Source organism: Ammodytes marinus, assembly GCF_949987685.1.
Source record: "Ammodytes marinus genome assembly, chromosome: 4".
In the NCBI taxonomy this organism is placed as follows: Eukaryota; Metazoa; Chordata; class Actinopteri; order Uranoscopiformes; family Ammodytidae; genus Ammodytes; species Ammodytes marinus.
Genome location: NC_137233.1, coordinates 29,571,869 through 29,588,616, shown reverse-complemented (window position 1 = coordinate 29,588,616; position 16,748 = coordinate 29,571,869). Strand labels below are relative to the sequence as shown.

At 39.1% G+C, this 16,748-nt stretch overlaps 3 protein-coding genes across 3 annotated transcripts; 1 reads left to right on the top strand and 2 right to left on the bottom strand.

The window, feature by feature from the left end:
• On the bottom strand, window positions 1-2,102 carry LOC307249970 (neuritin-like; the record flags this gene model as incomplete). The annotated part of the gene is made up of 3 exons (XM_080026880.1): window positions 1-241; window positions 1,018-1,162; window positions 2,051-2,102. The coding sequence occupies 3 exons, from the start codon at window positions 2,100-2,102 to the stop codon at window positions 1-3; spliced, it is 438 nt and encodes a 145-aa protein (XP_079883006.1).
• A 1,314-nt stretch (window positions 2,103-3,416) lies between these two features.
• On the bottom strand, window positions 3,417-8,607 carry LOC307249042 (translocon-associated protein subunit alpha-like). Its single transcript, XM_080025642.1, has 9 exons — window positions 8,465-8,607; window positions 7,107-7,231; window positions 6,618-6,717; window positions 6,238-6,365; window positions 5,927-6,061; window positions 5,655-5,731; window positions 4,884-4,962; window positions 4,553-4,646; window positions 3,417-4,453 (listed from the first exon to the last, which is right to left on the bottom strand). The coding sequence occupies exons 1-9, from the start codon at window positions 8,532-8,534 to the stop codon at window positions 4,389-4,391; spliced, it is 873 nt and encodes a 290-aa protein (XP_079881768.1). The 5' UTR covers window positions 8,535-8,607; the 3' UTR covers window positions 3,417-4,388.
• A 3,743-nt stretch (window positions 8,608-12,350) lies between these two features.
• LOC307249872 (uncharacterized protein) lies at window positions 12,351-16,017 on the top strand. Its single transcript, XM_080026761.1, has 6 exons — window positions 12,351-12,431; window positions 13,955-14,071; window positions 14,169-14,202; window positions 14,321-14,382; window positions 14,463-14,548; window positions 15,410-16,017. The coding sequence occupies exons 1-6, from the start codon at window positions 12,398-12,400 to the stop codon at window positions 15,632-15,634; spliced, it is 558 nt and encodes a 185-aa protein (XP_079882887.1). The 5' UTR covers window positions 12,351-12,397; the 3' UTR covers window positions 15,635-16,017.
• The last annotated feature ends 731 nt before the right edge of the window (window positions 16,018-16,748 follow it).

The following is a 16,748-nucleotide window of genomic DNA, read 5'->3' as shown; positions in this document are numbered from 1 at the left end:
TTATACAGAGGACCAGTTTGGCCCGGTTATGATCAGCAGGCCTGTCAGTGGCAGGGTGAGGGCGAGGGCGAGGAGCGGTGAACTCATGCCGGGCGAGGAGCTGGGGCTGCACAGGTCAAACAGACTTCCCTGGAAGCGTATCTTCCTGGAGTCCTGCCTGAGAGTCTCCCAGATGGAGCTGACTTCTTCCTGACAGTCGGACAGTGCGGTGAGGGCACACGTGTGGAACGCTTCCCAGTGGCTGTGGCAAACAAAGGATCATCAGATTGATCATCAGCCATTTGCTAACTGCACGCAGACTGGCAGGCTCGCTGTCGTGGATTAATTTACTCGTCAGCGATGTATCACTCAGATGGCTCGGCTGGCTATGTCAAACTGAGCTTTAATTACCATGGCAACTGCATCCAAGAGTGAAACAATATCACAGATGATATTGCAAGTGGGCAATTTCTTTTCTGACAGAAGGCCTATGTGTAAATCTTGTGTCTTCACTAGATTTTCCCGGGTTGTAGAGTGCGTGCAGTAACAATGACAAAAAGGCATCCCTGGAATTTCATTACTGCTGCAGCAAAGTCATAAATTATTTAGTATACTGGCTCAGTGTCTCGGCACCATTCATTTCTCTATTCTCTTCTGAGATTATGGCATCTGCCCCTTTTTCTCTTCAGCATCTTGTCACGAGATAACATCCATACCATAACATCATTCACTATTTCATACAAGCTCAATTGAAATATGCCTTTGGGCACAGTGCTGCGGATTAGTGTTTTTTACTGATATGTTTTAGTCCAATACAGGTGGTTGTCTTTTCTCTATCCTTCTCTAGTTAAAATCAGTGGAGGTGGATGCTCCACACACACACACACACACACACACACACACACACACACACACACACACACACACACACACACACACACACACACACACACACACACACACACACACACACACACACACACACACACACACACACACACACACACACACACACACACAGGGCAATGCTGCTCTTACCTGCAAACGGCTGCCACTCCCGTCTCACTTGTCACGTTCTCCTGGTAGTTGTCCATGCTGTCTCCCAGCTCCAGGACACAGTCAGAAAAGTCTTTGTAAATGTTCTCACACTTCACATCCTCTGACACGGCCAGGGAGAGGGATACTGCCAAAACAGACACACAGTCCACTGCTTATTTGACCAGACTTTATAAACCTGGGATGTTTGAGCCTTCCCTGAACTATTGTCTTTATTATTGAACAAGTTTGAATCTGCAACACTACCATGCTCCTGACAAGTGCAAAAGCAAAAGGATTGTAATTGTATTCATTCATTAGTATTAGCTACATAGTAAACATTTTCATTCTGCTTCCTTGCTCTCTACCATCTCCTTGCTTCCAGTAACATTTTCAAACGCTGCTTATGAACCGGCAACTTCTTCACAAAATAAAACCCATTTCATTTAGCTTCTGTTTGATTTTCTAGTTTCATGAATACATTTAATTGATTAGTACTCTTTTACATATACTGTATATACAGATGTTGCACTCCTCCTGTCATCTCAACCTCACTTTAAACAGATCTCAGTAGGCTGTGAAGCAGATTGTAACACAGAGAATAGTCTGGACTACTGCAGCCCATACAATCCTTCCTTCCACATGGGGGGTGATGTGCTCTGTTCAGAGCTACTGGCAATTTATCTGTTAATACATTTCAATAATAAATCATTCTGTGAGGGGACAACCCCATATAAGCACAGGTGAGGCAATAAATAAGAGTAAACATTTAATTTAAGGCAAAATAAATCAATTTGTGGGGGATTATTTTTGACTGTTTCATGACCAGAAGCTTGCACACTATCTCTACCGTCGATGGGTGTACTACAAGCCCGTAGCCACGGCACAGGTCTCCTGATAACCATCATGCAACACTGATGAAGCTATATAAAGATCACAATCCCAGCAGTAATAGCCTATTTAGGATGCAGGAAGATTAAAAAAAGATAAGAAAAAAAGAAAGAAACGTAGGGCGGACGAGCTTGAGATGTCTTACCCAAGGCAAATGCAAGAATCCCTCCGATCTTCGTCGACATGAAAAATCCCATATCATCCCATTTCAAGCCAAGCGGAGGGCGCGGGATGCTGCCGAGGCACTAGTGAATCAGAACGAAAAGCGGTGTTGAGTCCCACGGAGCTGATTATCTGATTAGCTGGCCATTATTAATGTTTGCCGGTGCGTATCAGAGATTAAGAGGCGATATAAAAAAATAAAAAAAACACTTGGTGGGAGTGTGTGTTCAGTCTTTCCCTGCTCCGGTCGACTGGTGACGTTACCTGCCCCCCGGCGCGCGCTGAGCTCATCTTCCCCCCTCAGCACCGGACAGCTCCCCTCTCCTCTCCTCTCTTCCCCTACCCATCCCTCCCACAACGCAGACAGGACTCTCCCGGGATCTCGTGTTCATGACTTTTATCTTTCTTTATAGATTTTAATCTTTACTGTTATGTCTGTGCAGAAGCGCTTCAATGATTAAATGTGATACAATCCTGTTCACGACGCAGAGCAAAGATATGGATGCTTGAGAGTTAGAAAGTTAGAAATGTTGTTCAGTTTACAGTTATATCACAAATTATTTCCTGGGAATAACTTTGTACTTTGGTGCTATTGGTAAATAGAGACAATTCGTTCAGAGACTGTTGTAGCCTACTGTTATTGTTTCCTTGTGTTGTGTTTAAACGTTGCTTGCCTATGTCATACTAGTCTAAGGAAAAAGGAAATGTTGCATAGGGAAAAATACATTTGATAAATCTTTATATGTGCGCAAAGAAACCCATGCAGGAAAATGATAAATAGAAGAGTGCAATAAAGTTTACAAATCAGTTAGTCCTATTTATATCATCTTAAAAGCTATATATATATATTTTTCTTTTGCAAACCATTCATCATCTTACTTATTATGCATTCAGTTATATTTCTGGCTCTATATTAAAAGCAGATTGGTTTTCAGATGAATTGTCTTGAAATAATAAGTGCATATAAGTAAATATTTAATCATCATCCATGTTTGTTTGTTTATGGATAAACTGCACATTTAAGTATGAGCAGCTACTGTGTTCAGACTGGAAGACTCTGTTACATTAGCACTTATTTAAAATAAAATCATTGAAATGTATCAAACATGATCCTTTTCAATTTCGTTCTTTGTTAGTTTTTGATAAAGTCCATAGTTATTTCCAGACTGTTTTAAGGGAAATGATTTGGAACCTCTCCTGCTCAAAACAGAAGAGCAGAAAAAATGTGTCAATTAATTGATAAACCTACGATTAGTATTTATCATTTTATTGTACCAACGTTTTTGATAAGTCATTCATTTTTGAAGAAATTTTAAAAGCAAACATGCAGGAAATTTGATGATTCAAGTGGATCAAATGTGATAATCATCTCCTTTTCACTGCCTTAATGTACATTAACACCTGACCTGACCATTGGACAAAACAAGATGACCTCGGGTTTTCCAATTATCATTTTGTTGAGCAAATTATTTTCATTTTACTGTCGGTTTGCCAATACATGACTGCGGAAAACAATCCAGATAACACTATTATGATAAGTAGTAAGTACAGAGCAACTGAATACAAAATACATCTTGGTCATCCTTTTATTTAATTATTTTCTTACCACCAAGTAATAGTCATGCAATCTGAAAGATTGTTGGCACATGGTAAAGTGTTGGTCCAAGGAGCCTTTAACAACAGGGAGGTAAAACCCCCATAACAAAACATGGAAATGAACCTGGAGGAACTTTCACAGATCACGTTTTAAATGTGTGTTGTTATTGCAGCTGTCATTGCCTAGAAGCCTTTGGCCATGTTTGACTGGATGTTTAAAGCATGTTTTTAACCAACTGTATCTATCCTGTCTTAACATGATGTCTTTGCAGGGCACCATACATACTTTGCAGATAAGGCAAATGATGGAGAGACGGGGGATTCTTCTAATTCAACGAGGGAAATATGAAGGGTCAAACAACAATGAAACTTATCATGACATGAGAGTTGATGTATCTGCTTACTTTAGGGATGCCGTTTTAACCACATTAACTTTGCTTTCCCATACAAATATTAATGACTTATTGGCTTGACACACACACTCACACATACATACTGATAAAAAAGGTCCCTTTCAAAATGAACTGTAGTTCAGTCCTGTCAACATGCTTTCCGGTCAGGACAGCAGCAGGCCAGCAGGCTCAGATCCATACAAACACCTTAAAACACACTGCTTATTCCAGACATGTTGGTCCATAGTAAAAGGCAAACGGGATATCATGGCGAGGAAATGAGCTTTGAAAGCCTGATGGACATTATAAGATGATGGATGGAAATGGAGAGTTTTATTGATCTGCTCCAGCTGCCCTGATGGTTCGTTTCCGTGGAGATGCTTTAGGGGAAGCCTTGTCTGTAAGACACACGATGCAAAGATCAGATATTTGTGTTTGTGGTTCATTCTCTCAAACAGCTTTTAAGTGGATTATTATTGTTATGGAGATAAACATACTCATGACATTGAGAGTCTCCTGAGGAATCCAGCTGATGTCCACATCCTTTATTCCACCGGTGCCTCGCTCGATTTTCACTGCCAGTCTCTTTTTCTGGAAAACAAAATGTTGAAAGTCCAATTGTTCAATTTTCAAACCATTGTATCTACAAGCCTGCTTCAATATCAGTCCATGCTTGCTTAAGGAGAAGTTATTTAAAAAGGTAGTACACACTTTTTTTGTCACGTTTGTATCAGTAAAACTGAATATTTTTACTTATCCCATAGAAGAAACGTAGAGCAAACAGTTATCCTAACGTGAAAAATACAACAGCTAATAGAAACCACATACCGTCCTCGTCTCGAGGACTTGGTAGACACCAAAGACCATCAGGGCCACCAGTCCAACCAGGAAGATGTACAGGAACATCCTGCAGAAATAAAACACACAATTCTTTCTTTAATCTGTGAACAGAAATCAATAAAAGACTTTCACGGTTCCTATTTGTCACAATTAGTAGCCATCTACGTTCCAAGAGCTTTTTTGTAATTCAATTTATTTAATTATCTGTAGAAATCAAGCTAGTTGAAGTTGATGGTGGTGTGGAAACACTTATGACCTCCCCTCTATTTAAATGTATAAGCCATCAAAAGGAGCCCAATTCAAGCAAATAGCTCTTTTCAACAGAAACTGTGTGCATATTGTTTGCATTAGGACCAGTTTAACGTTAACTGCAACCTTTGTGCCCTAAACTAAGGTGACCCTCAAGTGAATTGTAACTGCAACATTTTCCTATCCGTTTAGAGATTTTAGAATGGGGACAAACTCTTTTTGCATAACTGGTGACTGTTTCTGTATCTTGCATCAGAAGCACAATTCTGACAACTCATCTCCTTGCGTCAATTTCACACCTCGTTTAACAGGTTCTTCATCTAGGAAAAGCTGCTATTGTGAAGCATCACATAGCTGGGTGTAGCCTTAAGGGACATGGCAAATAAATAGGGAGGTCTTCTTTCCATTTTTTTGATCAGTTGAATAATATAAAATATCAACAGCTTTATCTCTATTTACCATAATGTACATGATAGGATATAACATATACCCAGAGGAGGAAGGCCTTACGTTTCTCCGTCTATTCCCTCTTCCTTCTCAATGATGGTGACAGTCTGGTTGTAAATGGCTGTCTGGAACACACTGCCCTGGAGAAGAAGAAACAAATGAACCAGTATGTTTTACTCTTCAACACAATCATAATGTTACCATGACATGATGTGGAGCATCTGGACTGTCAACTTCTAACATCATACCACTACCTCTCTTTTTTCCTCAAAGCTCAACATGAAAGCATCAACTACACTTTATTTTCTATGTGTAAATAACTTTATTTAATTTACCTCAGAGTCAAGATAGCTGAGGAGGATGACAAGACCGAATGGACGACCTGCCATAGGCTGAGCTGGGATGAAGGAGTACTCGAAGGAGGCCTGGGCCTGGGGCTGCACCACAGTGTTCAGAGGCAGGGCTGTGAACTACAATAAAAACACAGAGCTATTAAACCATGACATGGCTATTACTTTAGTATTTATTGTGTTAAGTGGACGGACAGCTAAAAACTGGTCCCATCTTGTTTCTTTGCAAATAAAAAACGTACACATACAGTTGATGAATCCGTATGTAAAAATGAACTATTTTAGATGGAACCTACGTTCTGGATGAAGAACTGGAAGTCTTGGGGATAACGGAAGGAGGCCTCCAGCGACTGAACCGTGAAGTCCTGGCTTCCCTTGTTGGTGAAACCCACCAGGAACCTCACAATTTCATTGGCAGGAAACTCTGTAAAATGTATTAGAAAGACGAAATAATTAATTAACAGGAACATTAAAAAAAAAGATAGACAGCGCATATGAAGTATGAGTTGTAAGCCGGAGTAGTTAAAAAAAAAAACACAGAATAGTCTGATTTGGTTCCCCATGAAACAAAAGCATTTTAATACGATGTCTTCACTTATTGCCTCAATCTTCAATACATTCAGTTCTTCCTTGAACAGATCAAAACACTGAGGAAACCTCACTGAATGACACTGACCTTCTCCTGTCACGAAGACGATGGTTGTGTCGGCATCAGGGTGAGACGTTAACGACTTATCCGCTGCTTCGTCAGAGTCTTCGTCATCTGCTTCTCCTTCCTAAGGATAAAACACAACATGACATTATAATATGATCATCTGATGGCTTGTGAATCTGTCCCCCCCCCCCCCAGTTTTGTCCTTGTAGTTAAAACATAGGCTACTAGGTAATTACCGATTACAAGGTATACCGAATTCCATTATAAATTGTATTGTGCTATGTGATCATACACATCTTTTAATGTTCTGACTATTTTATATTTGGTTTACAAATAAAAAGTTTCTATTGAGCCAAAAATTGTTATTTTTTTTTACCCAGACATTTCAAATAACACATTGTGGAGTTGTAAAACAATAACCATGTGTGATATCTTGAAACTGTGGTCTTTTTGCTTAAGGTTATCATACCGTCAGAATATCATCCTGGCCCACCCCTAAAATATACAAACCGTTTGTTGCATCTGATCTTCCTCAACGAGCACCTCTTCCTCATCATCTTCCTCCTCCTCGTCTACAGCAGCATCCGCGTCTTCAACAATGTCCTCGGCAGAGTCGGAGTCTGCAGAGACCAGGCCTGGGGGAGGGGGGGGGGCACAAGAAGAAGACATGTGTGAGTGATGTGTTGTAATAGGCCTATATCACCATGAGAGGTTAGGTGATATATAGTATAGTATATAGTATAGTTAAAGTTTCATTCAAAGTTTATATCTTAGGTTATAAAAATGATATAATATGTGTTTTCGGACAACATCAATATTCGACTGTTGAGTAAAATCGATAATGGTCTCCTGAATTTGGTCATCAAATCAATGCCACTGAACCTCTGTATAGGCTATATATATATATCTTCTGTAAATGCCAACAGTCATCCCTGTGCATCTCAGTTCATCAATATATGTCAATATATCTATGTATTTGTTAAAAAATATTGATGGGTATCCTCATGATCAGCTGGCCCTAACGTTTTTTTAAGAAAAAAGAAAAGGCATTGTAGCTGTAAAAAATATGTAGGCTATTGGTGTTAGAATTTGAATAGTAGGCTTATAGGCTAAACACCATAATTAATTCAGCCAATACTTAATGCAACAAGACGATGAATAACCAATCAATAAACTATTTTAATGCGATGTTTTAGCTGGATTTACCCTGTAGAGGCGTTTACATTCATTTGTACACATTGTAGCCTAATTGGTTACAATGTACGTTTTCATTGTTGCCAGGTATGTCCCTGTAGGCCTATGCCTTATGATAGGTTCATACTGTATGCAGACAAACTGGCCACTTGGGTTGCCAGTTTAAAATGAAAAAAGGCAGAACGAACAAATACAGGCATTCCAATGCATGTTACCTGGAGGGGGAGAAAAGTAGCCCACAAACACAAACACGAGTTACCGTCTTATCTGTGGTGACGTGTCCCAGCAGCCTTTAGCTGTTGCTGCATGCACAGCGACCTATTTCTGTCTAAAACCACATCTGGAGCAAACTTTAGTGACGTTTAGCTTCACATTTAAAGTTTGGGGGTTATTAGTTTACACTTCAAAGGCGGCAGCTGGCGGGCGACGCTCATTTTCAATCATATCACAGAAGAAGAGATAAGCTAGGCTACAACTCTATGAAATATAAAAATGAAGGATAAAAAGGTCCATATGTTGACGTTAGCCTAGCGGCGCCTTCAAGCCGTAAAGCTGCTCTGTGTGCAGCTGTGTGAGTGACTGTGCCACGTCAATACGTCGGTTTGTCTGGTAACTTTTTAAACTGCAGCCGAAGTGAAACAAAGAATACAAACGACATGCGAATTATGTCTTACCGATGGATATTAACCCACATGGAAAGGCCAGGAGGAAAACCAGCAGCAATTTGGACCCGAAATTGAACATTTTCGTCAAGAGCTGGAAGCTGAAGTTAGTAACACATCAGCGTTCAGGAGAGGAGAGAGCAGCGGCGGAGCACGGGGCGGGGTCAGAGAGCGATAGACCCGCCCTCCTGGGCGTAAGAAGAAGCGTCAGACAACTGTGGACAACACAATGCACCCGTGCGTCGAGGTAACACGTTCACAGGTTTATTAGTCCTTATACAATGGGGAGAAAATGAGTTAAGAGACTTAACTTTTGCAAACAAAAGCATACAGATAATTTACTTAAACTAAAATAGAGTAGGCCTAGGCTACGTAAAGGCCTAGTAAAAATAGGCTATCTATTTATAATCAGTAAAATTAACCAGGCCTTAAGTATCAAAAGTAAAAATACTTTACTGTAAAATTGTCCCCTTTAGTGTTCTGTAAAAATGTGCTATAATATAACAACTGTTTATGTGTAGGCCTGCCTGTTGCTATTTAGGCTCCTGCTGTGGCCTACTTGTTTTAGGTTACACTTATTTGAACCCCTTTATGTATGTAAGCACTAGTTTACTCTACACAGCAATGTGGCATCCTCTATAAGATCATCATTTGTTTGTAACATTTCTGTCCATTGAGAACTAGGCCTATACCTCTGCAAAGTTCATTTTCATAAACTCAGATTGACAAATCCAAAATTTTTTTAATAGTTTATTTACATGACACAGGAGGAGAATCTCTTTCAATAATGAAAACAAGCTGCCTGTTTATATTGACAATCATGTTTTTGTTGTCTTCATTTTGCTCTTTTTATTATGTTGTCTTTTTTAATCTTGAAGCTTGTCTCCTTATATCACACGGTGTTCATATGGTGAATCCTTGTGTACAACCATTTTAGTGCAGGCTACAACCTTCACAATTCATATTGTAGGCTCCAATAATGTATTTACTTGCAGATTAAGACTGTACAAATATTTGAACAATGACGTGTTGCTGCAGAATTAACTTCCCAGCTGCACATTATTTAAAATGTAACTCTCTCTTGAATAGCTACAGAATTTGAATTAATATGTGTTTTAAATAATTGTACATCAGTAATGTAATAAAATACTATATACCTAGGGGGCAAAAACAAACAGACATGGAGCGTTGTAAAAGGTTGTTCACCAGAAATGATATCCAGGACCTTCCAGGATCCCAACCTGGGTGGACAACCTGCTCAACTAGCTGCTGGAAAGCTACAGCGGGCCGAGCAAATCAGAACCACTGTTTAAGTGAATGCGGGTGAATGGGGATGGGCTAATATTTTCCAAACTTATAGATATCATTATGAAACTTTGCAAGTTGATTACTGACATTAAAACATCATCTTTTGGGGGTGCCTTTAGCTCAGTTGGTAAGGTGTCCCCCTCCCGGGCCGGGCCCAGCAGCAGACCCGGGTTCGATTCCCGCCCGCGGTCGTTCTCTGCATGTCACTCCCCTCTCTGCCCCATTTCACCTCTGTCTCTCTGCACTATCAATAAAGCATAAAAATGCCCAAAAAATATCTTACAAAAAAACATAAACTTTTTTGTATTACAGTATTTTCCAAAAAGTTTCAATAAATATGAAAAATCATCAATATCTTACTAATGATGCGTACATTTGCATATCTGCAAAGCCACAAAATCTAGATGTGGGACAAAAGCAGAGTCAATTTGTTTTTAAATTTTGAAAACAAAACAAGTGTCCAACTGCTTGAAGCTTTTCATAATCACAGTTCAAATTTGATCAATAACCCATAGAAAATGAATTTTTTACACAGTTTTTTCCAAGGGAATGTCTAGCCGTTTCCTAAAATACCAGCTGGAGACTCCAAAAGGACACTTTTGGTCCATGGCACATGAAATGTAACTGTGTAAAAAAATCATTTTCTATGGGTTATTGATGAAATTTGAACTGTGATTAGGAAAGGCTTCAGGCAGTTGGACACTTGTTTTGTTTTCAAAATTTAAAAACAAATTGACTTTGTTTTCTTCCAACATCTAGATTTTGGGGCTTTGCAGATATGCAAATGTACGCATCACTAGTAAGATATTGATGATTTTTCATATTTATTTAAAATTTTTGGAAAATACTGTAATACAAAAAGTTGTTGTTTTAATGTCAGTAATCAACTGGCAAAGTTTCATAATGATATCTATAAATTCAAAAAATTCCCCATTAGCCCATCCCCATTCACAGTGGTTCTGATTTGCTCTATCGGCCCGCTGTATCTTTCCAGCAGCTAGTTGACCAGGTTGTCCACCCAGGTTGTGATCGTGGAAGGTCCTAGATGTAATTTTTGGTGAACAACCTTTTACAACGCTCCATGTCCATAAAATCACTTTGCCCCCTGGGTAATAGGAGTCTGAATACTGCATTCACGGTTGATATTGTACTTCTAAATTAATGTAAATATGACCAATAAGTATGTAGATAGACCAGAAGAGCTCAAGGTGGCGCTGTGGTTTAGCCTTCTCTATATTGAAATCTCAAGAGGAAATATGCCTTGTCTGAACACAACAGCAGGATTAACTGTGCAAGGAGCCGCAGACAACTCAATATAGAAGTTAAAATCGAATGGTGCACAGACGGTAGTTAAAGCTTGTTATTTGGGTCAATCCATCAACCAATAGTTACATCAGCTGAGAGTATGATTTGTCTGCTGTGGTGATCAATGACCTCCACTTTGAGATTGTGTGTTGCCCCTTTGAGAACCATTCATATCTTTGACTATTCAGAGTAGAGTTGTCAGAGCTGTATCATTTACAGACCGCTTTTCAAGCTCATCAAATATATTAATAACACTTTTGTCTGCGCTCTGTTTTCTTTGATAATTCCCTCGAAAGCTCACACATCCTGACGTCTGACTTGTCCAGATCCATCTCTTCAAATGTTGGTGGGTGGGATGTGTTAAAACAGACCTAAGAACCCACTGGAGGATGAGTCGCCATTTCACGGAATTGACATATCTCAAATATGAGAAAAAGGAACAGTTTATATGTAAAAACTTTAGATAGATAAACAGTAGCAAATGACCGTCAAATTGCAACAACAAAACAAGTTGAATAAGGTTTAACGGTGGCCCATGTGAACATTATACTTATATCCAAATATGATTAAAACCAGGGCAAGACTTAAATCCAAGATAATTAGTTTTATTGTAGATTCTTTACTGTGTGTTTTCCAGCCTGCAGCCATATAATATACAAAAGGCTGCAGTTATAGCAGGTAACACAGAGGTTTGATTTATTTTCTTATGGCATTGTTATCCCGATAAAAGTGAAACAGATCAACACTAGCAGATCACGGCTGACTTTACAGGTGTAAAGGTGCCACAAAGATAAAAGCAAATGTGTCAATCAATTCAGTTGACTGATGACCGACTGTTAATATGCTTTTCTATTGATATATGAATACCCTGTTCACCTGAATGTTGAGGGTTGAAAAGGAATTTGCTCCTTAACCTTATCCTATATAACAATATACAGCTAATCCTATTCTGATATTGACAAAATATGACATGAAACATGACAAATAATTAATATTATATGATATATGTCAAATGTTATATAATGATAGGCCTACTTCACAGATTTTCAAGTTTATTTAAGTGAACATTTATTATCTAAAGAAAGATTGTAGTCCGTGCCAATATTAATTAATCTTGTCAAAGTAGGTTTCCACCACTGGTTTCCTTCATATTGTTGTTAGTCTGAAAAGGTTTGTGGTTTTCGGCAGAAGCACACATCCTGTAGCGTGTTAACAGTGTCTCTTGAAGAGCATCACACTGTGCGGGCGTACACATGCAACAGGTGCTGTAGTCCTGTCTATCACATTGACAGCATAGTAAGAGAGACAGAGTTCAGTTCAAGTTTCATTGCAATGGCAGACAGTAGCAATAGGACTGGACAATATGGTAAGTCATGAAGACAAAGAAATGTCCTCTTGTGAGTTGTTACATGGTTGTTCTTGATGTACGGGTTGATGTGAGGTTTTAATGGAATGCACGACATCATGCTCAGTATTCATGATGAAGGAAAACACCATCAAATCAACACTTTTGGCAGCAATCAAATTTGATATGAAGTGTAACAACTGCAATAGCCATGATGTTTAATGAAATAGTACAGGGCAATCAGCAGTTACCCTTTTGACTGCCAAAAGGAGCTTAGTGCTTGTCAGATACAAACATTGCTGTTTATTACGAGTATAGTAAGTAAGGTACCATGGTAAATTTCAAACGTATATGGAGATTGGAGAGTTCTCTGTCCATACTCTTTTTTTGCTAGCACTGTCAGATAAATAACAGGCACAAATTATAATTTGTAAATGTATTTAATAATAGTTTTGAAAGTGAATAAATTGAGTACATAATGACTAAAATGGGGATTTTTTTATAACATGGTGTTGCTGTTTTTGCCACAACAGGCCGCCACGGTCTCTGTGGCTAACAGAATGGGCTAACTCAAGATAAGTTACATGACCAGCTCTCATTGATCTATCAGACTACTCGAAAGCTTTTATAATCAATGTTTTTCAATTAACAATTTGTCCAGTGACTGTGTGTAACAAACACAAGAGGTCACGTCACTCTTTGGTGCTTTAAGAGTCCTTCAGCTGATTGTTTTTCATGATATCATGAATGTACAGAACGTTGGATTGAAACTAGGGCTTTGCAAAAATGTTTTGACGTATGTAGGAAATGCACCCAATGTGCTTTGTCGGGCATGTATTCTTGCAACAAAAACCTGCTGCACTGTGCAATCACATTGTACATTCCTGGCTGCAAGCCTCTCAGTATAACCACATCTTCTGCTGATGACTGAGCAGATCCACTGAAGAAAGTGAAGGTGTACATTTCTTTGCTAAGTGCACCGCTGCTGTGCTTATTTCAGTTATTATTTTTAATGCCTACTCTTGCCTTTTGAGGTTGATAATACTTCCAGTTTAGTTTGGGTAGATTAAATAACATCACGTGGAACAAATACTAACCAACATTTGTTTTTGTATAAAATACTGATGAGTGCATATTGACTGACTGTTCACCCACACCAGGCTCATTGTTCCAAATGTAACAGTATTGTTGTTTTGTCTTTATTTTATCTTATGCAGGATCTTTGTGTGTAATGCTTTCTAGTGCCTTTGTGAATAAAATGTGCTCTTTAAATAAACCCGCCTTCACAATTAATCATAATAAGAAATTCTTATTTCAACTCCATGTTGGCGGTGGTTAGCCCTGTCACCACACTGTGTGGGTGTCATATATTTCCTAATTGATTTTTCCTGTGTGAAAAATAGCTTTCACCTCTAAGGTGTTTTCAAGTCAGCGGTTTGACAAGTCTTGAGGTGTTTTCATCTGCGTTAAAAATGTCTTGAGGGGACCTTTAATTATTTTAAAGTATCCATAATAAATATAATTATCTGTCTCTGTTTTTTTAGACCTGGAAAGTTCATGTATGCCATACCGTCTACAGGTGCTATTGTGGGTAATCAGCGCATTGCTGGTCCTCTCACTATTATGCAATATTTTCTGCTGTGTATCAAAATGTTGCTCAGGTAAGTACATTATTTTGTTTTATAGGAAGTATAGTGAAAAACCCCAATTCATTTCCTGTATCTGATGGTTAATGTATTATTCATTATACTGCCACAGGAAAAGGGAAATGTCAGACCAGGATAAGACGAAGGTTTGCAGCTTATATATTATTTGCTCAGAGTAACAGTCCCATTCAATAGTTAATAACACACTGTCAAAAAACACACACACAAAAAAAACACATTTCCTCTCTGTTTGTCCATTTTAAGACGGGGCCAAAGGCAGATGGAAGAGAATCCTATATATGGAAACATAAGCTACATGCAGACAAGTAAGTGCTTTGTACAATTGTGCCTGTCTTTCTACTTCTAGATCTATGTCCCCTTTACTGTCTGATATTGTTTTCCACAGGCATGACTTTGTTCCCTGATCCTCAACCCTTGCCACTCAGCTCTTCATCTCTGAGGGATCGACAGAGAGTTCTTTCTGACTCACAGGTAGTCTCTCTTACACCCTTTCACAGAGATTGAGGTCTTACCTGCAGGTCCACATCATTCCCTTCATGTGCTATGAGTTCACACACATCACTCACATTCACAGAAAAACTAGAGGATTAAGGACATGCAACGGTTTCACTCTGCCTTAAGGTTCATTACAGGAGATGCTTATGACACTCACCATTGTCTTTTATATGAAAAGGTTGGGTGGTCTTCTCTTAAAGAGAGACGTGATGCACATTGGCATATTTTTATATATAAAGCCCTGACCACTCTATTTGACAACAATGCTGCATATTTCAGATGGGCTTTATCATACCCGCTCAACTGAAATGCTCATGTTATATGTTCCATACGCCCGGTCTGACCTTGGTAAAACTGCTTTTAGCCACAGTGCCCCTGACTCCTGGAACAGCCTACAACATCAAATTAAAATAAATACACTCATAACTGTTAACCAATTTAAAGTTATTATTTTTAATCAGCCCCACTCCAATTGTAACTGTTTTATTTAGGCTATGTTCTGTTTTATTCAATTGATCTGAATGTTTTAATTGTTGTTGTCTCTTTGTAAGCTTGTTGTGTATTCTCATTGTATATTGTGTATCTGTAATTGTCTCGACGTCATTGTAAAAGAGGGTAACCCTCAATTGATCTTTCGAGAATAAATAAAGGAAAATGAAAATGAAAATGAATAGTGTTAAAAAATCTATTTTTTAAATGGTTCAGAAGTACCAGGACAGGATCATATGGAATCATATTGAATACATTTGCTAATAAACCACCCTATAAACCTGCCCTGGGAAATGTTGTGTGAAAATGTAACATCAATGTTCATTTTTTTTTTTTTGCAAAACGCAGGACTGCTATGCCAACCTGACGCTGAAGGCTCCCAGGCAGCAGTCTGGCTGCGTCTCTCCACAGATCCAGTATTCTGATGTGGTTCTGTTAGAGTCCGAGAAGGAGGATGAAGGCAACACAGACGCCCACTCCACCATGTCTGACCTGTACTCTTCTGTGCAAACTCAGCGCACCAAGACCGTCCACACCGCAGGCAGCGGGGAGGAATACGCCAACCATCTCTGAGAGAAGCATTAGCGCCGAAGCTGAGATGCAATAAATTATCTTTGTGTAATTTGACCTGCCGCCGCACGATGGCACTGTTTGCTGTTTGTTCATAATATCAAATATCACAGCCCACTCTGTGTGTAGGTGCTGCAGAGCAGGTCAAACCTCTCATGCACAATCACCAAATTCTACTCACTTAAGGTGAGACTCAGATTTTACACTTGCCTTATTTTGCCTCATCTAAAGAAATGTAACTGATGGTTTGTAACAAAATGTTTGATTGTTCATTTCCTACATCTTTAAACTGTTGGCCATATAAAAATATTGATATAGGGGAAGGTGGGGTGATTTGTGCAACTTTTTACTCAAAGTGATTTTAAAGTGAGGCCTTGACAGTTATGTCTCCAACTCAAATATGTACATATATTTCAGGATGTTGTGCATCCCTGGCAATAAAAACTTTGGATCTGGAATAAACTGTTTAAGAAATATAGCTTTCGGAAAAAAAGTTGTCTTGTCGCACAAATCACCCCACTACGTGGGGTGATTTGTGCGTCATTGTGTCACAATGACAAAGTCACCATCATCATCTTTCTGGCCATCTGAACTCTCATCAGTGGTGTCGTTAAGTGGAATTGAGATGTCACTCTCTTCTGAGCTACTGTAGACAATCACTTTCTTTTGGTGACCAGCGTATACAGCCATGCCACTGGCACAACTCTCAGAAATGTACTTTGCACTAGTTGCTCCGTGCTTGTGGAACCAACTGCCACCTGACAAATGTGATTCCCCCTACATTTCTGCCTTTAAATCAAGGCTCAAAACCCATATGTACACCCTGGTGTTTCCTCCCCATTAACCTCTGCACTACTTACTTACCTCTGCACTACTATCTGTGTTTATGTGGATGTATGGGCTTTACGTCTTTTATTTTGGTTATTGTTATTTTACCTTCATTGTTTACCTACTGAATAGACTATGTACAGCACTTTGGACAGTGCAAACTGTCATAAATGTGCTTTTATAAATACATTTTACTTACTTACTTACTTATAACTCACCCAGGCCCTTGCGCACAAATCACCCCATCCCCAGAATTTTGGATAATAGGCATGATGCAGCAATTTAGGGT

Bases quoted from the DNA above. Each gene is read 5' to 3' on its own strand.
- LOC307249042 (XM_080025642.1), bottom strand. From the start codon at position 8,534: ATGTTCAATTTCGGGTCCAAATTGCTGCTGGTTTTCCTCCTGGCCTTT. The intron at 6,366-6,617 runs GTCAGTGTCATT...TACATTTTACAG, and splicing joins CGTCTTCGTGACAGGAGAAG to AGTTTCCTGCCAATGAAATT. The intron at 5,732-5,926 runs GTAAATTAAATA...CTTCTTCTCCAG, and splicing joins TCAGCTATCTTGACTCTGAG to GGCAGTGTGTTCCAGACAGC.
- LOC307249872 (XM_080026761.1), top strand. From the start codon at position 12,398: ATGGCAGACAGTAGCAATAGGACTGGACAATATG. The intron at 14,203-14,320 runs GTTTGCAGCTTA...GTCCATTTTAAG, and splicing joins CAGACCAGGATAAGACGAAG to ACGGGGCCAAAGGCAGATGG. The intron at 14,549-15,409 runs GTAGTCTCTCTT...TGCAAAACGCAG, and splicing joins GAGTTCTTTCTGACTCACAG to GACTGCTATGCCAACCTGAC.